This window comes from Xyrauchen texanus, chromosome 42, assembly GCF_025860055.1.
Source record: "Xyrauchen texanus isolate HMW12.3.18 chromosome 42, RBS_HiC_50CHRs, whole genome shotgun sequence".
NCBI lineage: Eukaryota > Metazoa > Chordata > Actinopteri > Cypriniformes > Catostomidae > Xyrauchen > Xyrauchen texanus.
The window spans coordinates 20,635,652-20,657,214 of record NC_068317.1 but is presented as its reverse complement, the minus strand read 5'-3'; the positions used below and the strand labels follow the sequence as shown (position 1 = coordinate 20,657,214).

General features: G+C 38.0%; 2 protein-coding genes across 2 annotated transcripts; one reads left to right on the top strand and one right to left on the bottom strand.

Moving 5' to 3' along the window:
- Positions 1 to 3,866: 3,866 nt before the first annotated feature.
- rpl21 (ribosomal protein L21) lies at positions 3,867 to 9,807 on the bottom strand. Its single transcript, XM_052114893.1, has 6 exons — positions 9,746 to 9,807; positions 9,030 to 9,108; positions 8,850 to 8,911; positions 8,639 to 8,751; positions 4,110 to 4,260; positions 3,867 to 3,992 (listed from the first exon to the last, which is right to left on the bottom strand). Exons 2-6 carry the CDS (start codon positions 9,094 to 9,096, stop codon positions 3,903 to 3,905), a joined length of 483 nt encoding a protein of 160 aa, XP_051970853.1. The 5' UTR covers positions 9,097 to 9,108; positions 9,746 to 9,807; the 3' UTR covers positions 3,867 to 3,902.
- Positions 9,808 to 12,922: 3,115 nt separating this feature from the next.
- usp12a (ubiquitin specific peptidase 12a) lies at positions 12,923 to 21,527 on the top strand. The gene is made up of 9 exons (XM_052114856.1): positions 12,923 to 13,049; positions 14,742 to 14,822; positions 14,927 to 15,140; positions 16,080 to 16,312; positions 16,451 to 16,527; positions 19,480 to 19,563; positions 19,695 to 19,892; positions 20,109 to 20,187; positions 20,420 to 21,527. The coding sequence occupies exons 1-9, from the start codon at positions 13,002 to 13,004 to the stop codon at positions 20,519 to 20,521; spliced, it is 1,116 nt and encodes a 371-aa protein (XP_051970816.1). The 5' UTR covers positions 12,923 to 13,001; the 3' UTR covers positions 20,522 to 21,527.
- The last annotated feature ends 36 nt before the right edge of the window (positions 21,528 to 21,563 follow it).

Genomic DNA, 21,563 nt, shown 5'->3' with positions numbered 1-21,563 from the left:
GATTAAAATTATATTACATTGTGACGACTTACCCCATGTAGGGTGACAACATGACCCATGACCACTAAAGGTCAATGTGAGTTAAATTAACCATATCTTTCATCCTGGCAAATAGGGTGTTGTTCACAACTAATGCATTTTTGTCCGCTCTAAGCAGTATATCAATTGTTAAGTACCTCTAGGAATTGACTTTCAAAAACAAACATAGGACCAACACTAAGAAATATTCACTGTAGTTAAAAGTAGATATTATAAAATAAAAATGGTCATAAGTGACATGAGATCATTATGAAATTAAGGCTGTTTCTCACAAGCGTCATACACACCCACACAGCTGCAGTGTATCTCGGTAAACTGACCCTAATTGAAGCAAATATTGGCGAAGAACTGAGGTGGGATGAGATAACATATTTGTCAGATATCCAGTCAAGCATTCAGCCACTCTGATTGCACTCCAAGTCAAGATAGAGAGAGGTGGTCCTCACTTACACACCAAACCACACAAACACCCACACCACACACACACTAAAGGCCCAGAACTGCAGATATATAATATCAAGTGTACACACTTCAAAAACCAGACAAAAGTATCAGCAAATTTGGACATTTTGAGGTGAGCATGTTTTTTGTAATTGGTGACATGTCTCAAACTCACTCTTTACTTTACACTTTGAGGGGGAATGGAAAGGGGTGTTTAATTATTTAAACTGTTATTTTATTGTAACTTTTTAATAATGGACACACTATTTTATTAATGTTTTAGATTGCACTGTTTCTTTTACTTTTTTATTTCATGACAGAACATTTATGTCAGCATCATTTCTCCTTAATTATAAACATTTACCAATATGAACACTGTGTTTGTGATTTGTGTTTCATTTAAAGGAATATTCTGTATTCAATACAAGTTAAGCTCAATCATCAGCATTTGTGGCATAATGAGTATTTTGACAAATTTTCCTAAAAAAAAAAAAAAAAGCACAAATCTACTGTAGGTTACAGTGAGGCACTTATAATGGAAGTGAATGGGGCCAGTCTGTATACATTAAAAACTCTTTGAAACTGTTTCAAAGGTATAGCCTCAAAGCGTAAACAATGTGTGTGCTAACGTGTGATAAAATCACTTATTAACCTTTTCTGTGTAAAGTTATCAAACTGCACAACTTTGCTGCCATGACAACATAACTCTAAACCTTAAAACAACAGTAAAAAATAGCATTTTACACAACTTTTCAGTCCAAATAATACACACGTTTTAACATAAGAATGTACCTTTATAAAAGTATAAGCTTCATATTCCTGCTATTTAACTCTCCAAAAATTGGCCTCATTTACTTGTATTGTGCCTCACTGTAATCTGGCTATTTGCTGTTTTGTTTGTTTTAAGAAAAGGAGGAATGAGAAGAATTTTTTTTTTTGTGGTAATCAACACTATGACACGAATGCAGTATACTGAGCTTCACTTGTACTGAAACAAAAATATTCCTTTATTATGAAAACTTTCAACTCGAGTGTTAAATCATAATGTAATAATTCGAATGTGGCTGCCTATAGTCAGATGCTTTGATGTCAACAGAACTTAAGCATTTTCTCAAGTCGTGATCTGCTGGTCATGAGGCTGTTCTGGTAAATAGATCAGATATGCAAATATGCGTCCAAAAATATCGTTTGGAAGAATAGCGCTATCAATGTCCTCTCGCCACACATCAACCTAGAATATCTTTAAATATCGTTAAACTAAGTGGGTCACACCGAGTTATAGCTTATACTGCCCTCTAGTGCCGGCCATTAAGAACTACCACTCTACAGCGCTACTGTAGCCTACATTTCTTTTAGAAATTGCCTGGTGTTATGTTGAAAATTAAATATTTAAATGCAATTATTACGGCATTGTTTCTACATCATTAAATGTGTCCAGGGAGAAGTTCAAACTAATTACATTTAAGTGAACGAAGAGAATATACATTTTTTATCCACTGAATGGAAAGATATGCATATAAATGTAGTGGGATCACTGATCTATACAGCTGTGGCCAAAGTATTGGCAGTGATATAAATGTTGTGTTTCTGCTTCAGTTGTTGTGATGTTGATTCACATTGTTTCTAGATTATTGTGCAGAGTGATCAGATGCATTTGAAATTATTGCAAAAAGCTTCATTGGCCAAAAAAATTGACTATCACAAAAACATAAATTTCACTGTTTTTTGGCCCTGGCACAAAATGACCAGCTAACATAACTTCACTAATCATATCAGCAGCACCTGGGAAAGTGTGAACGAGTACTAGTCAGGTGAAATCACTATCATTCTGATTGGAATTTAAAAGCAGACGGTTTGCTATAAAAAGAGGGAAGAAGTGCTTCAATCATTGTGTTCTTGTCGCGATGGTTACCTCTAAAGAAAGCTGTGCAGCCATCATCGCTTTGCATCAAAATGGCCTCACATGCAAGGAAATTGCTGCAAAGAATATTGCACCTGAAAGAACCGTTTACCGGATCATCAAGAACTTCAAGGAGAGAGGTTCAACTGCAGTGAAGGTTTCAGGACGTCCCAGAGTGTTCAGCAGGTGCCAGGACAGTCTCCTCCTGGGGAGTCAGCTATGGAATCGTGTCACCACCAGTGCAGAGCTTGCTCAATATTGGCAGCAGGTTGGTGTGAGTGCATCTGCACGCACAGTGAGGCGAAGACTTTTGGACAATGCCCTTGTGTCAAGAAGGGCAGCAAAGAAGCCACTTCTCTCCAAGAAAAACATAAACGACAGACATAAGACTGGTGCAAAGTTATTTTCTCTGATGAAGCCGCTTTCCGACTGTTTGGGACATCTGGAAAATCGATAGTCCGGAGAAGAAAAGGTGAACGAGTCCTGCGTTGTGCCAACAGTGAAGCATCCTGAGAACATCCATGTGTGGGGTTGCCTTTCATACAAGGGAGTGGGTTCTCTCACAATTCTGCCCAAAAACACTGCCTTGAATAAAGAATGGTATCAAAATGTTCTGCAAAAGCAACTACTCCCAACAACCCAGGAGCAATTTGGTGATGATAGGTGTATTTTCCAGCATGATGGAGCACCATGTCACAAGGCAAGAATGATAATGAAGTGGCTTGTAGATCATTACATTGAAATTTTGGATCTGTGGCCAGGCAACTCCCCGGATCTTAATCCGATTGAGAACATGTGGTCAATCCTCAAAAGGCGAGTGGACAAGCAGAAGTCCACAAATTGTGATCAACCCCAAGCACTAAGGCAAGAATGGATCGCCATCAGTCAGGATTTGTCCTGAAGCTGATATCCAGCATGCCAGAGCGAACTGCAGAGGTTATGAAGAACAAGTTTGAAGACAGTAAATATTGACTCCTTGCATAAATTGTGTTTTTGACAATAATCTATAATCTACAAATACTAAAGCAGCAAACTTTGCAAAACAAATTGTCACTGCCAATACTTTTGGCCAAGGCTGTAGAATGTTCCCATTATATCATGATATAACAGCGATAACTAAGGAACAAAGTTCTAATCTTGCTTGGAGGTGTAGCTTATATAAATATGGATTGTAATTTGCCCCACACAGGAAAAAAAAAAAATATAAATTCTATTAATCAAAATAATGATTACAATATCATGGGAAATAAAAAGAAAATCATGCAGCTCTGACAGCACTGTCGCTAGTGTAATAACTGCATTAAAATAATAGAAATAAATGGAAGTAACAGCATCAGTGTTTGCGATTCATTGCGCATGCTCTGCAGTACACGGATGCTTTCATTTCTAGTCTGAGCAACAATGCTACATTTATAAATAAAATGACAATAATAGCAATTTTAGAACCCCAACATTTCTTTAAAAGTAAAGAGTTCCAAACATGAAGTATGTTGTACAAAGGACTTTATTTTGGTCAGCAGACTTATGCCATGAACTCGTAGGGGATGGGCTCCAGGAGCTGAGGCTCATTGTTCTTGGTGCTGACAAAGTGTGCTGGCCGTGGAGCAGCAGGCTAAGAGGAAAGAACAAGATGAATATACATCAACAAAATACAAGTCTAGTTAACTGTAAAATAAATTGACACTTCAAGATGGAAAAATTGACAAAACACCAAGTTTATTTCCCATACCTGGCGTTTCAGCTCAATCCAAGTGCCTGCCTTCTTGGCCTCCACTTTCTTCTTTTCATTCTCTTTTACGCGCTGCAGGAAGCTGTCTCTGCTTTTTGAGTGCTTAATGTGCTCGATACGCACATTAATTCTCTTAGCCAGGATCTTGCCTCTGAAAGGAACAAAAATAGTTGCTCACTACAACAACAGGGGTTATGTTGCGCAATCACAAATATCATCCATGAGATGCATGTTCCCTTATTGACAATCTGGCACAGGCATTAATGTGTCTGTCCAGGGTGCATAAGGATCACTGCTCTTCCCCACATGAATGACCACACAGGACACTGGACTGCCCTTATGGTAAAGTGAATCTGGGGCTCTTAAACACATTAAGGAGTAAGGCTGGGTATTGATAACGATTTCCCAATTGTATTATATTACACAAGCTCTCAATTCAATATCAATTGACATGCAGGTATATTTCAGTTATTCATGTCCACGTTTTATTTTTTTACATATTAAATTCTGTCCTAGATAATGCTGTAAATTTTACCAATGATATGAGATATTGTTTCATAATTTGCCACATTTGAGCTTTTTAAAAATGAACAAATCCACGTATTCTATCAACAAATTATATTGCATTTATTAGATTGTGGCATATGCTACATATTTGTATTGATTATGTGCATAATTTGTACTATTTACAGGTATTTACATTGATTTGTTGAACAGGTTTAAAAAAAACAAAAAGGTACTGTCTAAATAAGAAAATCGGCTGTTCTGTGAAGATTGCCATTTATCTGAACATCTGTATTTTTTTCCCCAGACCTACTTTAGGAACACCCATTTCAAACCCAATGAATACTTTAAAAAATTATTACTTTGGTGACTAAGGAATCACAATTCATCAGGATTCTCTAGTACCTTCTCCTTTTTATAGAGTAAAGGCCTGACATAAACATTTGTAGATTAAGACCTTTTTTTTTTTTTTAACATTAGGAAACATTGGACAATTGTAAATTCAATGGATAGCATTTGACAAAAACATACACTCAATCATTATTCACATGTTTGCATTCCATAAATCAGCATCTTTGGAGGTTACTCAGATTAACTTTGACAAGCCTAAAATAGTATGTTTATACTTTTATTACTTCCAGCCATCACCAACTAGTCCAAGTTGAGTGGCAGTCACACTAGGCTTTGAGCATGCACATTTTTTCAGACAACGCAACATGCCAGGATATTATGTCAAGTGAGAAAGTAAATAAATCACAAATAATATTAAACATGCTAAAATATATTAATATACAGGTCATATAATTAGAATATTAAACAGTTTATTTCAGTAATTCCATTCAAAAAGTGAAACTTGGATAATGTATACATTCATTCCACACAGACTGATATATTTCAATTGTTCATTCCTTTTAATTTTGATGATTATAATGGACAACTAATGAAAAACCCCAAAATCATTATCTCAGAAAATGTTTATATTGTGAAAAGGTTCAATATTGAAGACACCGGGTGCCACACTCTAATCAGCTAATTAACTCAAAACACCTGCAAAGGCCTTTAAATGGTCTCTCAGTCTAGTTCTGTAGGCTACACAATCATGGGGAAGACTGCTGACTTGACAGCTGTCCAAAAGACGACCATTGACACCTTGCACAAGGAGGGCAAGACACAAAAGGTCATTGCTAAAGAGGCTGGCTGTTCACAGAGCTCTGTGTCCAAGCACATTAATAGAGAGGCGAAGGGAAGGAAAAGATGTGGTAGAAAAAAAGTGTACAAGCAATAGGGATAACCGCACCCTGGAGAGGATTGTGAAACAAAACCCATTCAAAAACGTGGGGGAGATTCACAAAGAGTGGACTGCAGCTGGAGTCAGTGCTTCAAGAACCACCACGCACAGACGTATGAAAGACATGGGTTTCAGCTGTCGCATTCCTTGTGTCAAGACATTCTTGAACAAGAAACAGCGGCAGAAGCGTCTTGCCTGGGCTAAAGACAAAATGGACTGGACTGCTACTGAGTGGTCCAAAGTTACGTTCTCTGATGAAAGTAAATTTTGCATTTCCTTTGGAAATCAAGATCTCAGAGTCTTGAGGAAGAGAGGAGAGGCACAGAATCCACGTTGCTTGAAGTCCAGTGTAAAGTTTCCACAGTCAGTGATGGTTTGGGATGCCATGTCATCTGCTGGTGTTGGTCCACTGTGTTTTCTGAGGTCCAAGGTCAACGCAGCCGTCAACCAGGAAGTTTAAGAGCACTTCATGCTGCTGACCAACTTTATGGAGATGCAGATTTCATTTTCCAACAGGACTTGGCACCTGCACACAGTGCCAAAGCTACCAGTACCTGGTTTAAGGACCATGGTATCCCTGTTCTTAACTGGCCAGCAAACTCGCCTGACCTTAATCCTATACAAAATCTATGGGGTATTGTGAAGAGGAAGATGCGATACGCCAGACCCAGCAATGCAGAAGAGCTGAAGGCCACTATCAGAGCAACCTGGGCTCTCATAACACCAGAGCAGTGCCACAGACTGATCGACTCCATGCCACGCCGCATTGCTGCAGTAATTCAGGCAAAAGGAGCCCCAGCTAAGTATTGAGTGCTGTACATGCTCATACTTTTCAGTTCGCCAACATTTCTAAAAATAATTTTTTTGTATTGGAAGTAATATTCTAATTTTCGGAGACACTGAATTTAGGATTTTCATTAGTTGTCCGTTTTAATCATCACAATTAAATGAAATAAACATTTGAAATGTATCAGTCTGTGTGGAATGAATGAATATAATATCCAAGTTTCACTTTTTGAATGGAATTACTGAAATAAAATCAACTTTTTGATATTCTAATTATATGACCAGCACCTGTATAACAAAACACTAAACTATGAAATTTGCATTCTTTGTAATGACCAAGATGTCAGCATGTGACACTTTGGTGATCTGTTAATCACTTGTCCTCTCGTCAAACAAATTTCTTCGCATGACGTTGCATTTCCAGTGTCCCGTGATTGGATGCGTTTGAATGAGAGTGAATAGAGCACAAAGTGTAGTGTGACCACCCCTTTACTTAAAATAAAAGGCAGAAACTTTGAATGCATAGAATCAGGCTATAGCAGGACTGTTAAAATTAGGGATGAGCAAGACTATTAGAATAAACATTAATGATGCTGCTAGTTGATACTGAAATTACTAGTCTGTAAATATTTTATCCCTTTAAAGGTTTACACATTTATGATTGGCTTATATTTTTTTACAAAGGCTGCACTTAAATTCCTGTCATGTTAATGTAACATTTTAAATATAATTATTAATACAATTTAGAGGTGCACCAATACCAATTATTGAAGGCTGATACAAGTACCTACATTTGGATATCAGCTGATATGGAGTAGTTTTGAGTTTGTAAACGCATGTCATTCTATATGCATTTGATATTTTGAGTCAATATTAGTGTTTTCAATCATTAAAAATGACAATTCAGGACTGTTTTAATTGGGTGTAGCTTACCTTTAAAATAATTCCAGCTAACACGTACACATTATTCATGCCGTATCATTGTTAAAAACTGAGCAGTGTCACTTCGGCATTGATGCTAGAAGCGGATTTCTGAAACGTTGGCTTGCAGGTCGCTATGGATGTTCACATTTGAGTCTTTAAATCTGTGCATGATCAAGTTATTTTCCCATCGAGTGGGCTTTTTTTTTTTTACAAGAAAATCACCTCAGTGAGTCCGGTTCCGTAATTCACCGGACCACGTTGACGTGTTAATTTTTCCTCATCAAATAAGTATGCACAAGTAGCCTAGAAAATGACTATTTTAGACCAGGTATGCCCATTTATTTATTTATGCTTACTGCGGCGGCTGTGCCTCAGGTGGTAGGGCGGGTTGGCTGTTCGATTCCCGGCCCACACGACTCTTGCCCAAGGACACTTCGGCAAGACACGGAAGCCCAAGTTGCTCCCAATGGCAGGCTAGCGCCTAGCATGGCAGCTGTGCCGCCATTGGTGTACGAGTGTGAATGGGTGATTAGGACACAGTGTAAAGCGCTTTGGTAAGCGCTAAACTTAAAAGCACTATATAAGTGCAGACCATTTACTCTTTGTGAATGTCATGCTTAGAACAATACATTAGGTTTATTGTACATTTCACACAGGCCTCTTTTTTCATCTTAACTGTTATTCTTTAACATTCTTAATCGAACAGCTGTCATATCATATCAGGTCATATCCTAATGTTCGTCATGAAATGCAATTGCTTTGAAAAAAATATGCCAGTTTTCCCTAACGTTGAATGCATGTCATGTTCTATATTTAAAGTTCAATTATCATAATCGAATTGTTTAAGTGTTTTAAATGGGTCTTATGAACGAAATGTTTGACAGTTTTCTCAGGGTTTCTTTTTCGACTAATCAAATTCAAAAATTACATTTAAATGTCAGTGAAATTAGTCTTCCCACAAATCTCTAATTAAAATATCAGTATATTTTGATCATCAACATCTAGATGTGACAAGCGCTTTACTTACTTGACTTGCTTGTTGACAATGATGCCTACAGCATGCTGTGTAACATTATAAACACGTCCTGTTTTGCCATGGTAGCACTTATGAGGCATACCCTTCTGAATGGTTCCTGTGCCCTGCGTAAAAACTTAATGGTTTTATTATTTTCAATGCACAAAATTCATCACAACAAAGTATACTGAGACTTACAAATCTTTCATGTAATTAAACTTACCTTGATATCAACAATATCACCCTTCTTGTAGATACGCATATAAGTGGACAGAGGGACTGGGCCTTTTACAGAAAGAATTAAGCTCTGTTAGACAAAATGTTCAACATCAACACTGCCAACTTATGTGCATGTAAACCTATAGTCCAGAGAATGAATGCAGTGTGATTCAAGTGAACTCACCATGCTTACGGAAGGGCCTGGCAAACATATACCTGGTCCCCCTCCTCTTGCCTCTGGTGTTCGTCATGATGCCTGATTACTGGGTAGAAAAGAGACAAAACAAGTTTTCATGAACATTTTATCCAACTATAACTACACCAAGGAGCTACTTTAATTACTATCACAGTTGACAGCTTCTAGTGATTATTAACCAAGCAATACACTAGTTTGACATACATATATACGTTATATATATATATATATATATATATATATATATATATATAGATCTCACACATACAACATCTAAACAAGTATTTGTAAAATTAACAGTTAAGATGGCTGTATTTGTGACATAATTGCACATTATGAGAAACGATTGTCATTAGTTAGCCTATATTGCTTGTAAAACATTGACTTAACTTACACAAGTTAACATTTCGTCATAACATCTATCAAACTGACACTGAAATCTCGATAAATACTGCAACACAATTTCCCACACTATTATTTGCCAGTCTCGTCTCTCTCAAAGTCCACGCATGGCCCACATGGAACCGACACACTTTCATCTTAACGCTGTAGTTTTACTCTATACAACATCAAGCAACACAAACACAGGCTTAATTTTGAAGCTAGTTGGATAATAAAATTTGTAGGTGCTTTGTGTACAAGTTATCTGCATTAAATTATATATAATCGATGATTTTATTTATAATGTCTAGAGCACATCTTACCCCCGGTTGCTCGCAAGATGGCGGGTACGGCGGAAAGAGAATGTTGGGGTCCTGCGGTTCTTCCTTCAAAGCACACGAATAGGTGTACCGCTCAATTGCCTGAATAAAATTGTTCCAAAGCTATTGCTCCCTAGACAGAGATGGTACGGAAGCCCTGAACCGCTCTGTGAAATGAAAAGAAAAAACATTAGGTGAAATGTATCAAACATCCTACAAATGTCCTACAAAAAACTAAAACTAATATACAATTCTCTCTCAATTTTTATTCTCTGCTAATTCTTTTTTTCTTCTCGACAGGCAGCACATGATTTTTGTTGTTGTTTCTAGCTAACAATTAGCATGCGGTACCAGCCACTCTCAGTAAGAATGTAATTGTGCGCTTAAGGTGACAGACGACAGCTGTGGTTCTTAATCTGTATATTTTTATTATTGTAAAATACAAATGGAATGTTTTGCAAAACCTAATCAAGGATTTGTTTTTACTGTATATAATGTTTGAGAGTCTACTAATATACGAGATCCCACAATTAAATGAATATAACTAAGGTTACTATGTCCCAATGGCATTCATTGGGAAGTGTGGCAATGCCAAAACTTCTCTCTTTCAGTGCTGTGTGACTCGTGTTAGAGTTCCCCAAATCAATGAACTCCTCAGAGTGATGCATCATCCTCAACCACGGCACTGTGTCGAGTTAAAGGAAGATGCAGAGCTTTTTGAGGAAATGGTGCACGCTCCGTTTTCAATCATCGTCTGGCTTTCTGGTTATCCCTTGGTCTGTTAAATGAGGGAAAGCACTGAGAACTTTGGGTCTTTTGAATATTGCAACATTGGCAATGCCTGTTTTTTTTATTTTGTGTGTGCGTGTGATATTGTGTACAACTGATAATTTTCAAAAGTGGACATAAACCTGCTCTTTAGGCATTTCAAGTTTGTATTCAATTATTTGTGTAGATAATTTTCACCTGTCTCACCACCTGTAGATTATTAGTAATTAAATCTCCATCTCTCCTGTGATTGCTGCATCTTTGCTTATGGTGATTTTCTTCCCCCGACTTCTCTGTGACTTTTGGAGTTGTTGCGTTTTAAATCAACAACTTATTTTATGTAAAATGAGAATGTGAGCTGGAAGTGTTTTAAGGGGCACAACATCCTGGTAGCATTTATCCAAAAGCAACCCACATTATTATACAATTATTAAGATCTAAATATTTGCTTTGCAAACTCTATTCAGGCTTTGGATTTTCACCTGTGTTTCATGATCTCATATTGACGAGCTTCAATTGTGATGAAGTTCCAATGTAAATAAGTCTGAACAACTTTACTTTTGTTAAACATTCCATCAATCTATGCATTATTTTATTTGTCATTATAACATTACTTGCAACATGATTAACATTACCAGTTGTACACACATCACAACAAAAAACAGACATTGCCTATGTTGCAATATTCAAGAGACGCAAAATCTCTTTCTGGGACAACCAGAACGCCAAACGATAATTGAACATGGAGCATGCACCATTTCCTCGACACAGTGCCGTGGTTGAAGCTGATGCATCGCTCCAAAGAATTCATTGATTTGGGCAACTCTAACTTGAGTCACCCCTTTAAACACAGCACTGAAAAGAGAGTGGGAGGTGTTGCAACGGTCAAAGACATCTATCAAGTGCATGTTTACATAGGCCTACAAATAGAAAAAAAGCACAATATCAATAGCAGCACTGATATTCCCAGTGGTTAATGTCTTAAAAAAACACTTCACAATGAATGCCATATGAAGCATTGTAACTTGAGGTGTATTCGTTTAATTGTGGGATCTCACGTATTATATATTTGTTTTGATTATTATTATATATGTCTTGTTGCTTTTTTGTATTATTGTGAACTGGAAGCTCCTGTCACCAAGACAAATTCCTCGTATGTGTAAGCATACCTGCCAATAAAGCTGATTCTGATTAGTAGACTCTCAAACATTATATACAGTATGTTTCTTTCATGATTAAGCTTCGCAAAACATTCTTTTTGTATTTTACAACAAAAAAATACACAGATTAAGCTGACATCTGTCACCTTCAGCACAAGATTTAATTAGTGGCAGAGGCTGGTACAGCATGCTAAGGATTAACCAGCAGGCAAAGAAAAAAAAAATTCTCAAGTGTTGCTTCTTGACGAAAAAAACTAATTTTGGAGAAATTTGGAGAATTTTTTATTTATGTATTATTATTACTTTGGAGAGAGAGAAAATGAGAGATATTTTTTTCCTTCTAGGGCATAGGCTAAGGAAGGAACAAAGACAGAAAAAATTAATCTGGGGTGAATTTTTTTTTTAAGTGCGGTTCAGGGCTTCCGTAGTTATGTCATTGCCATGCAGAACCAGTTTACTCACTGATTTTTAAGTGATTAATTTTAACTACATACATGTAACTGTTGTTTGCTTCGCTTAAATAATATATTTAAAGAAGCATGGGGGTTTAATTTGGGTGAAATTAAATTATGTGACATAAAAGTGAGCGGCCACTATCAAAGTACCTTTCAAGACAAATCAGTCCACTCGGCGGCCATCTTTGAAACGCTCCCAAGTAGCTATTTTCTATGTAAACAAGCGGCATAAAAGTACAGCTCCTATCTGCGTGAATGGGCAAAGACCGAAATCTCCGATCAAAGAGCAAATTTGAAATCAACAGTAAAATCTGACAACACCAGTATTATACATTTTGCTCGTTTAGCTCAGATCACGTAAAAAATAACGCTATTTTTCGGCTAGTTCAGCTAATTCGCAGGTAACTTCTGTAACTAAAAGGCGATTGGCTCTTTTGCCTGTAAGGCGGGACTTTCTTTTCTACATCCGTTGGGCGCTCCGATTAATACAGTGGTCCATCGCTGCTAAACTGTCTCTGGTCAATGTTCACATTATTTATTTTTATTTTATATTTTTATTGACAAAAAAGCATGTTCAAAATTTGATATAAAATGACTATTAATAAATAAAACTACATTTTAAAAATAAAATTTAAACGTCATAAACATATTATACAAATTATACAATCTTAAGAATTCTCCCTGATTTTCTGGTTTAACTCTATTCAGTCCAATAGTAATTTTGCAATTGTGTAAGCAATTAATCAGACGGAAATCATCAGTCTTGGAGGGACGCTAAGACCCCGCGGAATGCCCTCTGGTAGGGACGCAGTCTGTCCTCACGGGGACTCCTCTTCGCCTCCGCGCGGTGATTGGGTGGAAGATGGCGGTGGGCGAATGGAAATCCTAATGACAGTTTCCAAATTTGCCTCTTTTTGTACCATGGTGAGTAAATATGCACTGATTCACGGATTAATGGATGTCCGCGCATGCATGATAGTATAATTGGTGACGTGCTGCATTTGTTGTGTTAGTGGCGACTGGGAATTGGACTCCTTGCGTGCGTGTGTTCCTGCTATGAATTTTGCATTAGGCCTAAATAATTACTATTATCGGAGGGATATGCGACATAAATATTATCTATGTCTTTTTAAAGCAATTTTGGCCTTTTGAATTCGCCCTTCCTGGACGCAGCAACGTAGATATCAGCTAACTGCTGAGCTGAAGTGTCATTCAGTACACACAGGTTATGAGCATGATATATGCTTAATAAGCGCGAGCTAACTAAATCAGCGCGATTTTTACTTTTGTGTGATAAATGAGTAGTGGTACGGCAAACGTTAGCATTGTGATTTTCACTGCGTTCAGTGTACCTGTGCCCCAGTGCGTACATCGTGATTGCTTTAGTGTCCCATCCCCTGTCTGTGCATCCCCCTTGTAGTGTGTACCTCGATATCTTATCTGTTATCTGGATCTTTATTCGATTGATTTAATTGCTCTTTTTGGACTTTATTATTCAGTTAGAAAACCTTTTATTACAATTATTGTGGCTGTGAAATGTTGTGCTAATGTAGTGTTGTACCTTAAAATGTCTTGCACATTTTAATGAAATGCAAATGTACCTGCTTTATGTTCTTTATGTATTATTTTAACTAGTTGTTATTCTGAATCACAAGGGATTACTGTAATGTTTTCAAAGTGCAAGTAAATGTCTTCTTAAAAGCTTTGCCTAAAGGAACTGTTCAACCAAAAAATGAAAGTTCTTTCATTTATTTACCTCATGCCATCCCATATGTATATTTTCTTTCTTCTGCTGAACACAAACATTCTTGTTAGATGTATATCTCAGCTCTGTATGTAAATTAAATGCAAGTGAATGGTGGACAAAAAGTTGAAGCTCCAAAAAGCATATAAAGGCAGCTTAAATGTAATCCATACACCCATCATATCACTCCAGAAGACATGGATTTAACCACTGGAGTTGTTTGGATTACATTTAAGCTGCCTTTATATGCTTTTTGGCGCTTCAACTTTTTGTCCACCATTCACTTGCATTTAATTTACATATTGCAAAAATAAGAAACAGATCATTTCTTATTTTTTTTTTTTTTTTTAGCGATTCACATTCTTTGTACATATTGCCAACTTCTGGGCAGGGAGGAGAATTTATAGTTAAATAGGAATTATTTATTGATCTGTTTCTCACCCACACCTTTCATATTCTGAATACATGAATTAAACCACTGCAGTCATATAAATTACTTTTAAGCTGCCTTTATATGCTTTTTGAAGCTTCAAAGTTTTGTCCACCATTCACTTGCATTGTATGGACATACCAAGCTGAGATATTCTTCTAAAAATCATTGTTTATGTTCAGCAGTAGAAAGAACGTCACACATCTGGGGTGGAATGAGGGTGAGTAAATAAGACAATTTTCATTTTGGTGTGAACTATCCCTTTAATTTTTTTGGATGGCATCCATGGCTGGTGGCAAAACCTTATTACAGTTTTGTTTTAGTTACAGTAAATATATTTGGCAGAAACTATGGTTGCCATTGTACTTTTGTAAAAGAGACCTTGTATCCACAAGTTAACTGCTGTAAATGCTTGAATAGCTGCTTGCCTGTTCTGTTTCAGGGCGCCAATGCCTCCGCTTTGGAGAAAGAGATCGGCTCGGAGCAGTTCCCTGTCAATGAGCATTACTTTGGATTGGTCAATGTAAGAAGAGATCTTCCCTGTTTTCTAACATTGTTTCCTCTGGCCAGTGTGTTTATCATCATGCTGGAATCATTGTGTGTCTGTGTTCTGTGTTTGATCCACAGTTTGGAAACACCTGCTACTGTAACTCTGTGCTCCAGGCACTGTACTTCTGCAGGCCGTTCCGGGAGAAAATCCTGGCATACAGGAGTCAGCCACGCCGCAAGGAGAACTTGCTCACCTGCCTGGCAGACCTCTTTCACAGCATAGCTAACCAGAAGAGGAAAGTTGGGGTGATACCCCCTAAAAAGTTCATCACGAGATTACGGAAAGAGAATGGTAAGGATGAAAGAAGAGAGAGTGCTGAAATATAATCAAGCAACTATATTTTTAAGTTAACAGATGGCCCAAAAATTATTTGGACACTTAAAGGCCTTTGCACACCGAAGGCGACACTATGTACATTTGTTATAATGACTGTTGTTACAGATGTTGTCAATTGAAACAATTTAATGAAACTTATTGCTCAAAACATGTTACTTCGTGACTGCATTTTAATGCTCAAAGAGTGTATAAAATGCAAGCAATGAAACACAGATCTCATCCAACAAAACCAGTCTTCAGTCTGATACACTTGCCAGCAGCAGCGCAGCTGTTGCATTTCATTGCATTAGATCAAATTAAATAATGCTAGACCTTTTCTCAAATTTTTTTACAACTTCTTTTAACCAAGTGGTCCTATGGTAATGTTTAGTGGATGTGTGAAGTCAAGTTCACATAGGTGCCCTAGCACAGTAACCACAGGTGTAGTTCAGCACAACATCTGTCGACATGTTCCACAAAGTTTAACAGACAGAAAGTGTGCAAATACTTTTTATTTTTCATTTTAATATGTTAAATACAATTGAATAAATTAAACATAATTGAACTGAATTATATTTAAGTATCATTTAAACCTAACATACATATTAAGTAATTTCCTTAAAAAGTTTGCATGAGCTGTATTTAAAATAAAGGCCACTTGGTTTGATATTTAGTTTCATTCAATGGGTTTTATTGGCATGTAAAACACATTAGATTCAGCTAGGGCTGCATGATTATGAAATCACTGTCGATTAGTTAATTGTAGCAGCCATAATTGTAATCTCGATTATTTATTTATTTTTGATTCATTGTGCAGATCTAGATACAGCATTTGATTCATTCATCATTCCTTGTGTTACCCAGCAGATTGCTATTACAGAGAGTGACATATCCTTTCTCCCTGTAAACCCACAGAACTATTTGATAACTACATGCAACAAGATGCACATGAGTTCCTAAACTACCTGCTGAACACTATAGCAGACCTGCTACAAGAAGAGCGGAAGCAAGACAAACAGAATGGCAAACTGGCCAATGGAACACTTGATTCACAGAACAATAACAGCACCCCGCCCTCCTCCACCTGGGTTCACGAGATCTTCCAGGGCACGTTGACCAATGAGACACGGTGCCTCACCTGTGAGACGGTAATAGCGCCACATACTGTATATTATTAAACTGGTAATCCCTTAATTACAATAGGGTGTGATATCCTGATAATTATGATGAATGTGATTGGCTGTGCTTTTATCTGAGGTGCATCTTTGAACTTTGGTCTCTTACAGATAAGCAGTAAAGACGAGGATTTCTTGGATTTGTCAGTGGATGTTGAACAGAACACTTCAATTACACACTGTCTCAGGTTTGAAAACACTTTAGGAATTGCACACAAACACATACTGGACATGCTGTTAAAGACCTCTGTGAAGAGTAAGGTGGGGCCAGGCCGCGACTACACATGCCTGGTCCCCAATTGGGCTAATCAGCCGAGGAGAGGGATAAATGCAGCTGGATGCGGCAGTCTCAGTCTCAGTCTCAGTCTCTCTCTCTCTCTCTCTCTCTCTCTCTCTCTCTCTCTCTCTCTCTCTCTCTCTCTCTCTCTCTCTCTCTCTCTCTCTCTCTCTCTCTCTCTCTCTCTCTCTCTCTCTCTCTCTCTCTCTCTCCCTCCCCTCTCCCCCCCGAACTGCCGCATCTGGCTGCATTTATCCCTCTCCTCGGCTGATTAGCCCAATTGGGGACCGGGTATGTGTAGTCAAGGCCCCGCCCTCCTCCTCATCACAACCTCATTAAAACAAATTGGGGTTTGGTATATTGGCTTTAAAGCCTTCTATTCACTAGTGCTCTTTAGAATGAACTTTTATCATATATACTCATTTATAACTTACAGTCTTCCTCTTCTGGTAAAACGGACCAAAAATATTGATCACTCATCTTTACAACACAGATTTTCTTTTCCAATATAATAAAGCTCTCTAGAATAAGAATGCCATATGACACCATGTCTACACCAGATGAGCTGCATAGCACCGATGGTAGACGGATGCCCTGTTCTAGTGCTGATGGGCTGCAGAGCTAATCTAGCCAGTTTTTTTCCTCAGACAAATGTATTTTTACCGATGACCTACAAACATATAAAGATAGACCTACCATGAGCTCCGAGGTTGTTCATCGATGGTGCAGTATATGCTTCTGTTGTGACCATATGTCTATGTTATTTCAACCTCATTGTTTAAAAATCAATGAGTTCCTGGTGAATATTTACACTACCTGTGGTCCAGCAGAGAAAGCTCCACCAATCAGACAATTGCAGCCAAACAAGCCTGGAAGCGACCGTCCACTCCTATGACGCATTGTGATGTGTGAATGATAACGCAAAAGAGTCGGTGTCCCTTCACCCACAAACTACTTACAGTGCATGTTTGTATATATTGGAATATTTCATGATAAATGTTAACTACATTGTTTCAATACTTATAATCAACAACCTAAATCAAACGTTTTATAAATTTCCATTGGTTTATTTTCAATAACGTAATTTGCTGTGCTTCATGGGATTGTAGATCTTGCCCTTGTGAATGACAGATAGTGTTGTGCCTTTGTCTTTTTGTCTGATTTTCAAAAACATTTTTGCTACAAAACAAAGTTTGTAATGTTGTGATTCACCTCGGAGCTCGTTGGTTTGGTTCATGGCTTAGTAGTTTTATGAGGGATTTTATGAAAAGTAAAAATACTTCCAGGTCGCAGGTGGCTGAAAAAGTTGGCGGGCACTGTTGTGCTCTATGCTGGGCTGCTTTTCCCAAAAGCATCGCAAGCTAAGTAGATCATAGAAACCATTGCCGCCAATGATTTCTATGATCTAATTCGGCTTACGGTGCTTTTGGGAAACGCAGTCCTGATCAGTTCGAAAAGTCATAGCAACCCGAATGAGAATAGCCTAAAGGTCTGTGCCAAGTGTCAAGCCAACATAATAAGTAAATGTTTATACCAGTGGATTTTTTATGTATTTTTTAAGTATGATACTGGTTATGGCTCCTACACACTACACGACTTTCAAAGATGTCGGGTCGTGGTACTGTTCATATTACAAAACTGTCTGTCATGTCACTGAAGTTGTAGCGTTTTCAAATTACACGACGAATCCGCGACAGGGGTGAACACGTTACAAGACATTTCACTATTGACGAATCACAGACGACTCTGCCTGGACTCCAAATTACGTTTCACAACAGAGTACAAGCCAGAAGTGATACGAGATACGAAAACATATGAATGATCATTTGTTATGCATTTCAGAATATAATGTGTATGTTTTTAATCGCCTCAAGGCATCATATATTTGATTAGTTTCAATATGAAAAAGTAGCTCCTACTGAAAAAACTACCTATTTGCTTACCTGACTGTCCAAGACAATTGACAATTTCTCTCCAACTCTTCTCTTTCTCCACCCGGTTGTGGTACAGTTCAGAGGAAAAATCATGTAGGCACTGGTGCTCCTGCCAATGTTCCACAAATATTTCCAAAATTTCTTCAGTCCAATTAGAGTTTCTTGATACCGCAGCCATGCTAGTTGTTGTTCTGTTGCAGGTACAGTACATCAGGACTCCTCCCACTGAAACTTCCCGTGCCCTGTTTCTTGCTCTCTCATTGGCTGTAGGTCAACGCTGCAGTTGTGTTCAGTCAAAACATATTTCACATTGCACGATTTGGAGTTGTAGACAGGTTCAGATATTTAACATCCTAGATATCTTGCTGACATCGGCGACGTGTCGGCGATTCTCTCAAATCTCATCTTTAATAGTTCATACATTGCGATCGTTGCTCACGGGAGCGAGCTCCGATTTGCCCACGATTTCAGGCTTTTGTCGGCGATCTCCACAAAACTGTCGGCGAGCGAAAATTGGGCTTAAAATCGTGTAGTGTAAACTCTGCATTATTTAACCATTGCTGAATTCTACTCGATTTTACAGTGGATTGGTCCGTGCTTTCTACAGTGTTAGACAGCCTCAAGCTGATGCGTCATGCCAATAGTCGCGTCCGGTGTAGATGGTGTAATACAACCTGCAGTCAACTAGCAAGTAGCTAATCATGTTTTTTGGCTTTGATGCAAACTAAAGGCTAATGGCTACTTTAAAAAAAAGGGACGAGCACTTTCATATGCCACACCCAAACGTCCTGTTTCAATTGAAAATTAGTCAACTCAGGAAAAAAATCAAGGCACTACAAGGGGCCTTTAAACCAATGCAAAACAGTCTTCTCAAAGACAACCTATATCCATTTTAATCAACTTTTCTCTCTTTTACTCGCTCTTTATAGAGGTTTCAGTAATACAGAGACATTGTGCAGTGAATATAAATATTACTGTGAGGAATGCAGAAGTAAACAAGAGGCACACAAACGGTGAGCATTAGCGTCATTTAAAATGAATGACTATATATCAATTTCTGTCAGTTGGTCCTTTACCAACTGATTCTTTACAATGTATTTTCTGTATATACTTTCTAAATGAATGTGTTTGTATATGACTGTAGAATGCGGGTTAAGAAACTTCCTATGATCCTCGCCTTGCACTTGAAGAGATTTAAATACATGGAGCAGCTGCAGCGCTATACGAAGCTAAGCTACCGCGTGGTCTTCCCTCTGGAGCTCCGCCTCTTTAACACCTCTGGAGATGCCACCAATCCTGAGAGGCTTTACGACCTGGTCGCTGTGGTGGTGCATTGTGGCAGGTTAGTCAGTACAGATGTGATATTTATTTAGTAATATTTGACACCCCAAGTCTGAATTAACTTTCAATATACAATACATGTATAATTATGTATAATCTTCACTGATTTTTAAATAAGAAATACTATAACTCACAGACAGCCTTTTGTAATTAGTCTTTACAAAGTAGGAGAATCAATATTTCCTGGTTCGTAGCCAATCTGCATGTGTTTTTACAGCGGCCCAAACCGAGGACACTATATCGCTATTGTAAAGAGTCATGATTTCTGGCTGTTGTTTGATGATGACATTGTTGAGGTAAGCTGCCAGCCCTCATCCATAATACTGTAGATCGAACAGAAATGCAAAATCAGCATTGTTCATTCATTTATACAGAAATACACTTCACTGGCATTGAAAATGCTCATCAAGTATATAAGGGTGTGGCGTTTAGGAGTCTACACACTTTTGGCCATATACTATAGTGAATACAAGATTGCAAAAATGGTCTTTCTTCATTTGTCTGAATTTGTTCCATTTCTCCCTATAGAAAATTGACGCCCAGGCAATTGAAGAGTTCTATGGTTTAACATCTGAAATTTCTAAGAACTCAGAGTCCGGGTACATCTTGTTTTACCAGTCCAGAGACTGAAAGAGGCCAGAGGGGCGTCCCCTTATGGACACCAGTGCAACAGGCATGCCTGTTTGCAGAATTCTGCGGCATCCCACCTGTGCAGATTCTCACTGCAGCTCACACACCCCCCACCCCACCCGTCCAAGCCCTCCCTCGCCGGTCTCGATGCAGCAGTAGTGTTGAATGTGATGCAGTCGCAAGGCATTTGAACATTGTTTGTCAGTTGTATTTATGTTGTGAGAGCGTTTCATCGCTCGTGTTCAGTCCTTTGCTGTGGAGAGAATGTGTTTAATGTAACAGATATGTATGATATGACCGGGATTTGCATTCAACTTTCATGTTGCAACCTTTTGATTCCTGCGGCTGTGTGGAGGTGAAGACTTGTGCATGGGGGAAAGGGGGGTGTGTTTATTAAAATGGATGGGAGGGTCTTAAACACTCCAGGTGTGGGGAACTGCGAGTTATGTATTTCTACCTTGTACAGAGTAATATTTGTATAAATATTATGAGAATTATAATAATATTACTGATATAGCCACAAAAAAATAAGAAGATGGAACCAGAAAAAAATATATAATACTATGGTGCACTTTTGATACAGTTTTGTAGATGTTGGCAGGTTAATGTGAGGGTTTGCTTGAGACGGCCTGTTGTGAAATTATCGTTTTCTGTTTTAAAGAAAAAGAAATAAAAGTGTATACACCAAGACAGGATGTATGCATGCAAGCATGTAAGGATGAGCTATTACCAGCCTGCTGCGATTTGATCCTGCCTTGGTGGTGATGACTCATTCTTGGTCACTGTGGCCCCTCAGTGGCTAGTCGGGATTACTGCAAGATTGAGAATCAAATATAGCATCACTTATTTCATCCATTGCACTCCTATCTTTACAGCTCAGACATATTTAAATAGTTGTGTTTTTTGCTTTGAAGTAATTAAAAATATATAGCTGATTAATTAATGCTTAAAACAATAACTACACCAAAAAAAGAAATTCTCTCAATGTACTTCCCCTTGTGCTATCCCATTTGTTTTTGATTTACTTTTTTCTGCAGAACAC

Excerpts from the sequence above, each read along its gene's own strand:
- usp12a (XM_052114856.1), top strand. The coding sequence starts at position 13,002 with ATGGAAATCCTAATGACAGTTTCCAAATTTGCCTCTTTTTGTACCATG. Across the intron at positions 15,141-16,079 it reads GAGATTACGGAAAGAGAATG|AACTATTTGATAACTACATG; the intron begins GTAAGGATGAAA and ends GTAAACCCACAG. Across the intron at positions 19,564-19,694 it reads AAACAAGAGGCACACAAACG|AATGCGGGTTAAGAAACTTC; the intron begins GTGAGCATTAGC and ends ATATGACTGTAG.
- rpl21 (XM_052114893.1), bottom strand. The coding sequence starts at position 9,096 with ATGACGAACACCAGAGGCAAGAGGAGGGGGACCAGGTATATGTTTGCC. Across the intron at positions 8,912-9,029 it reads CAGGCCCTTCCGTAAGCATG|GCCCAGTCCCTCTGTCCACT; the intron begins GTGAGTTCACTT and ends TTTCTGTAAAAG. Across the intron at positions 8,752-8,849 it reads GTGATATTGTTGATATCAAG|GGCACAGGAACCATTCAGAA; the intron begins GTAAGTTTAATT and ends GTTTTTACGCAG.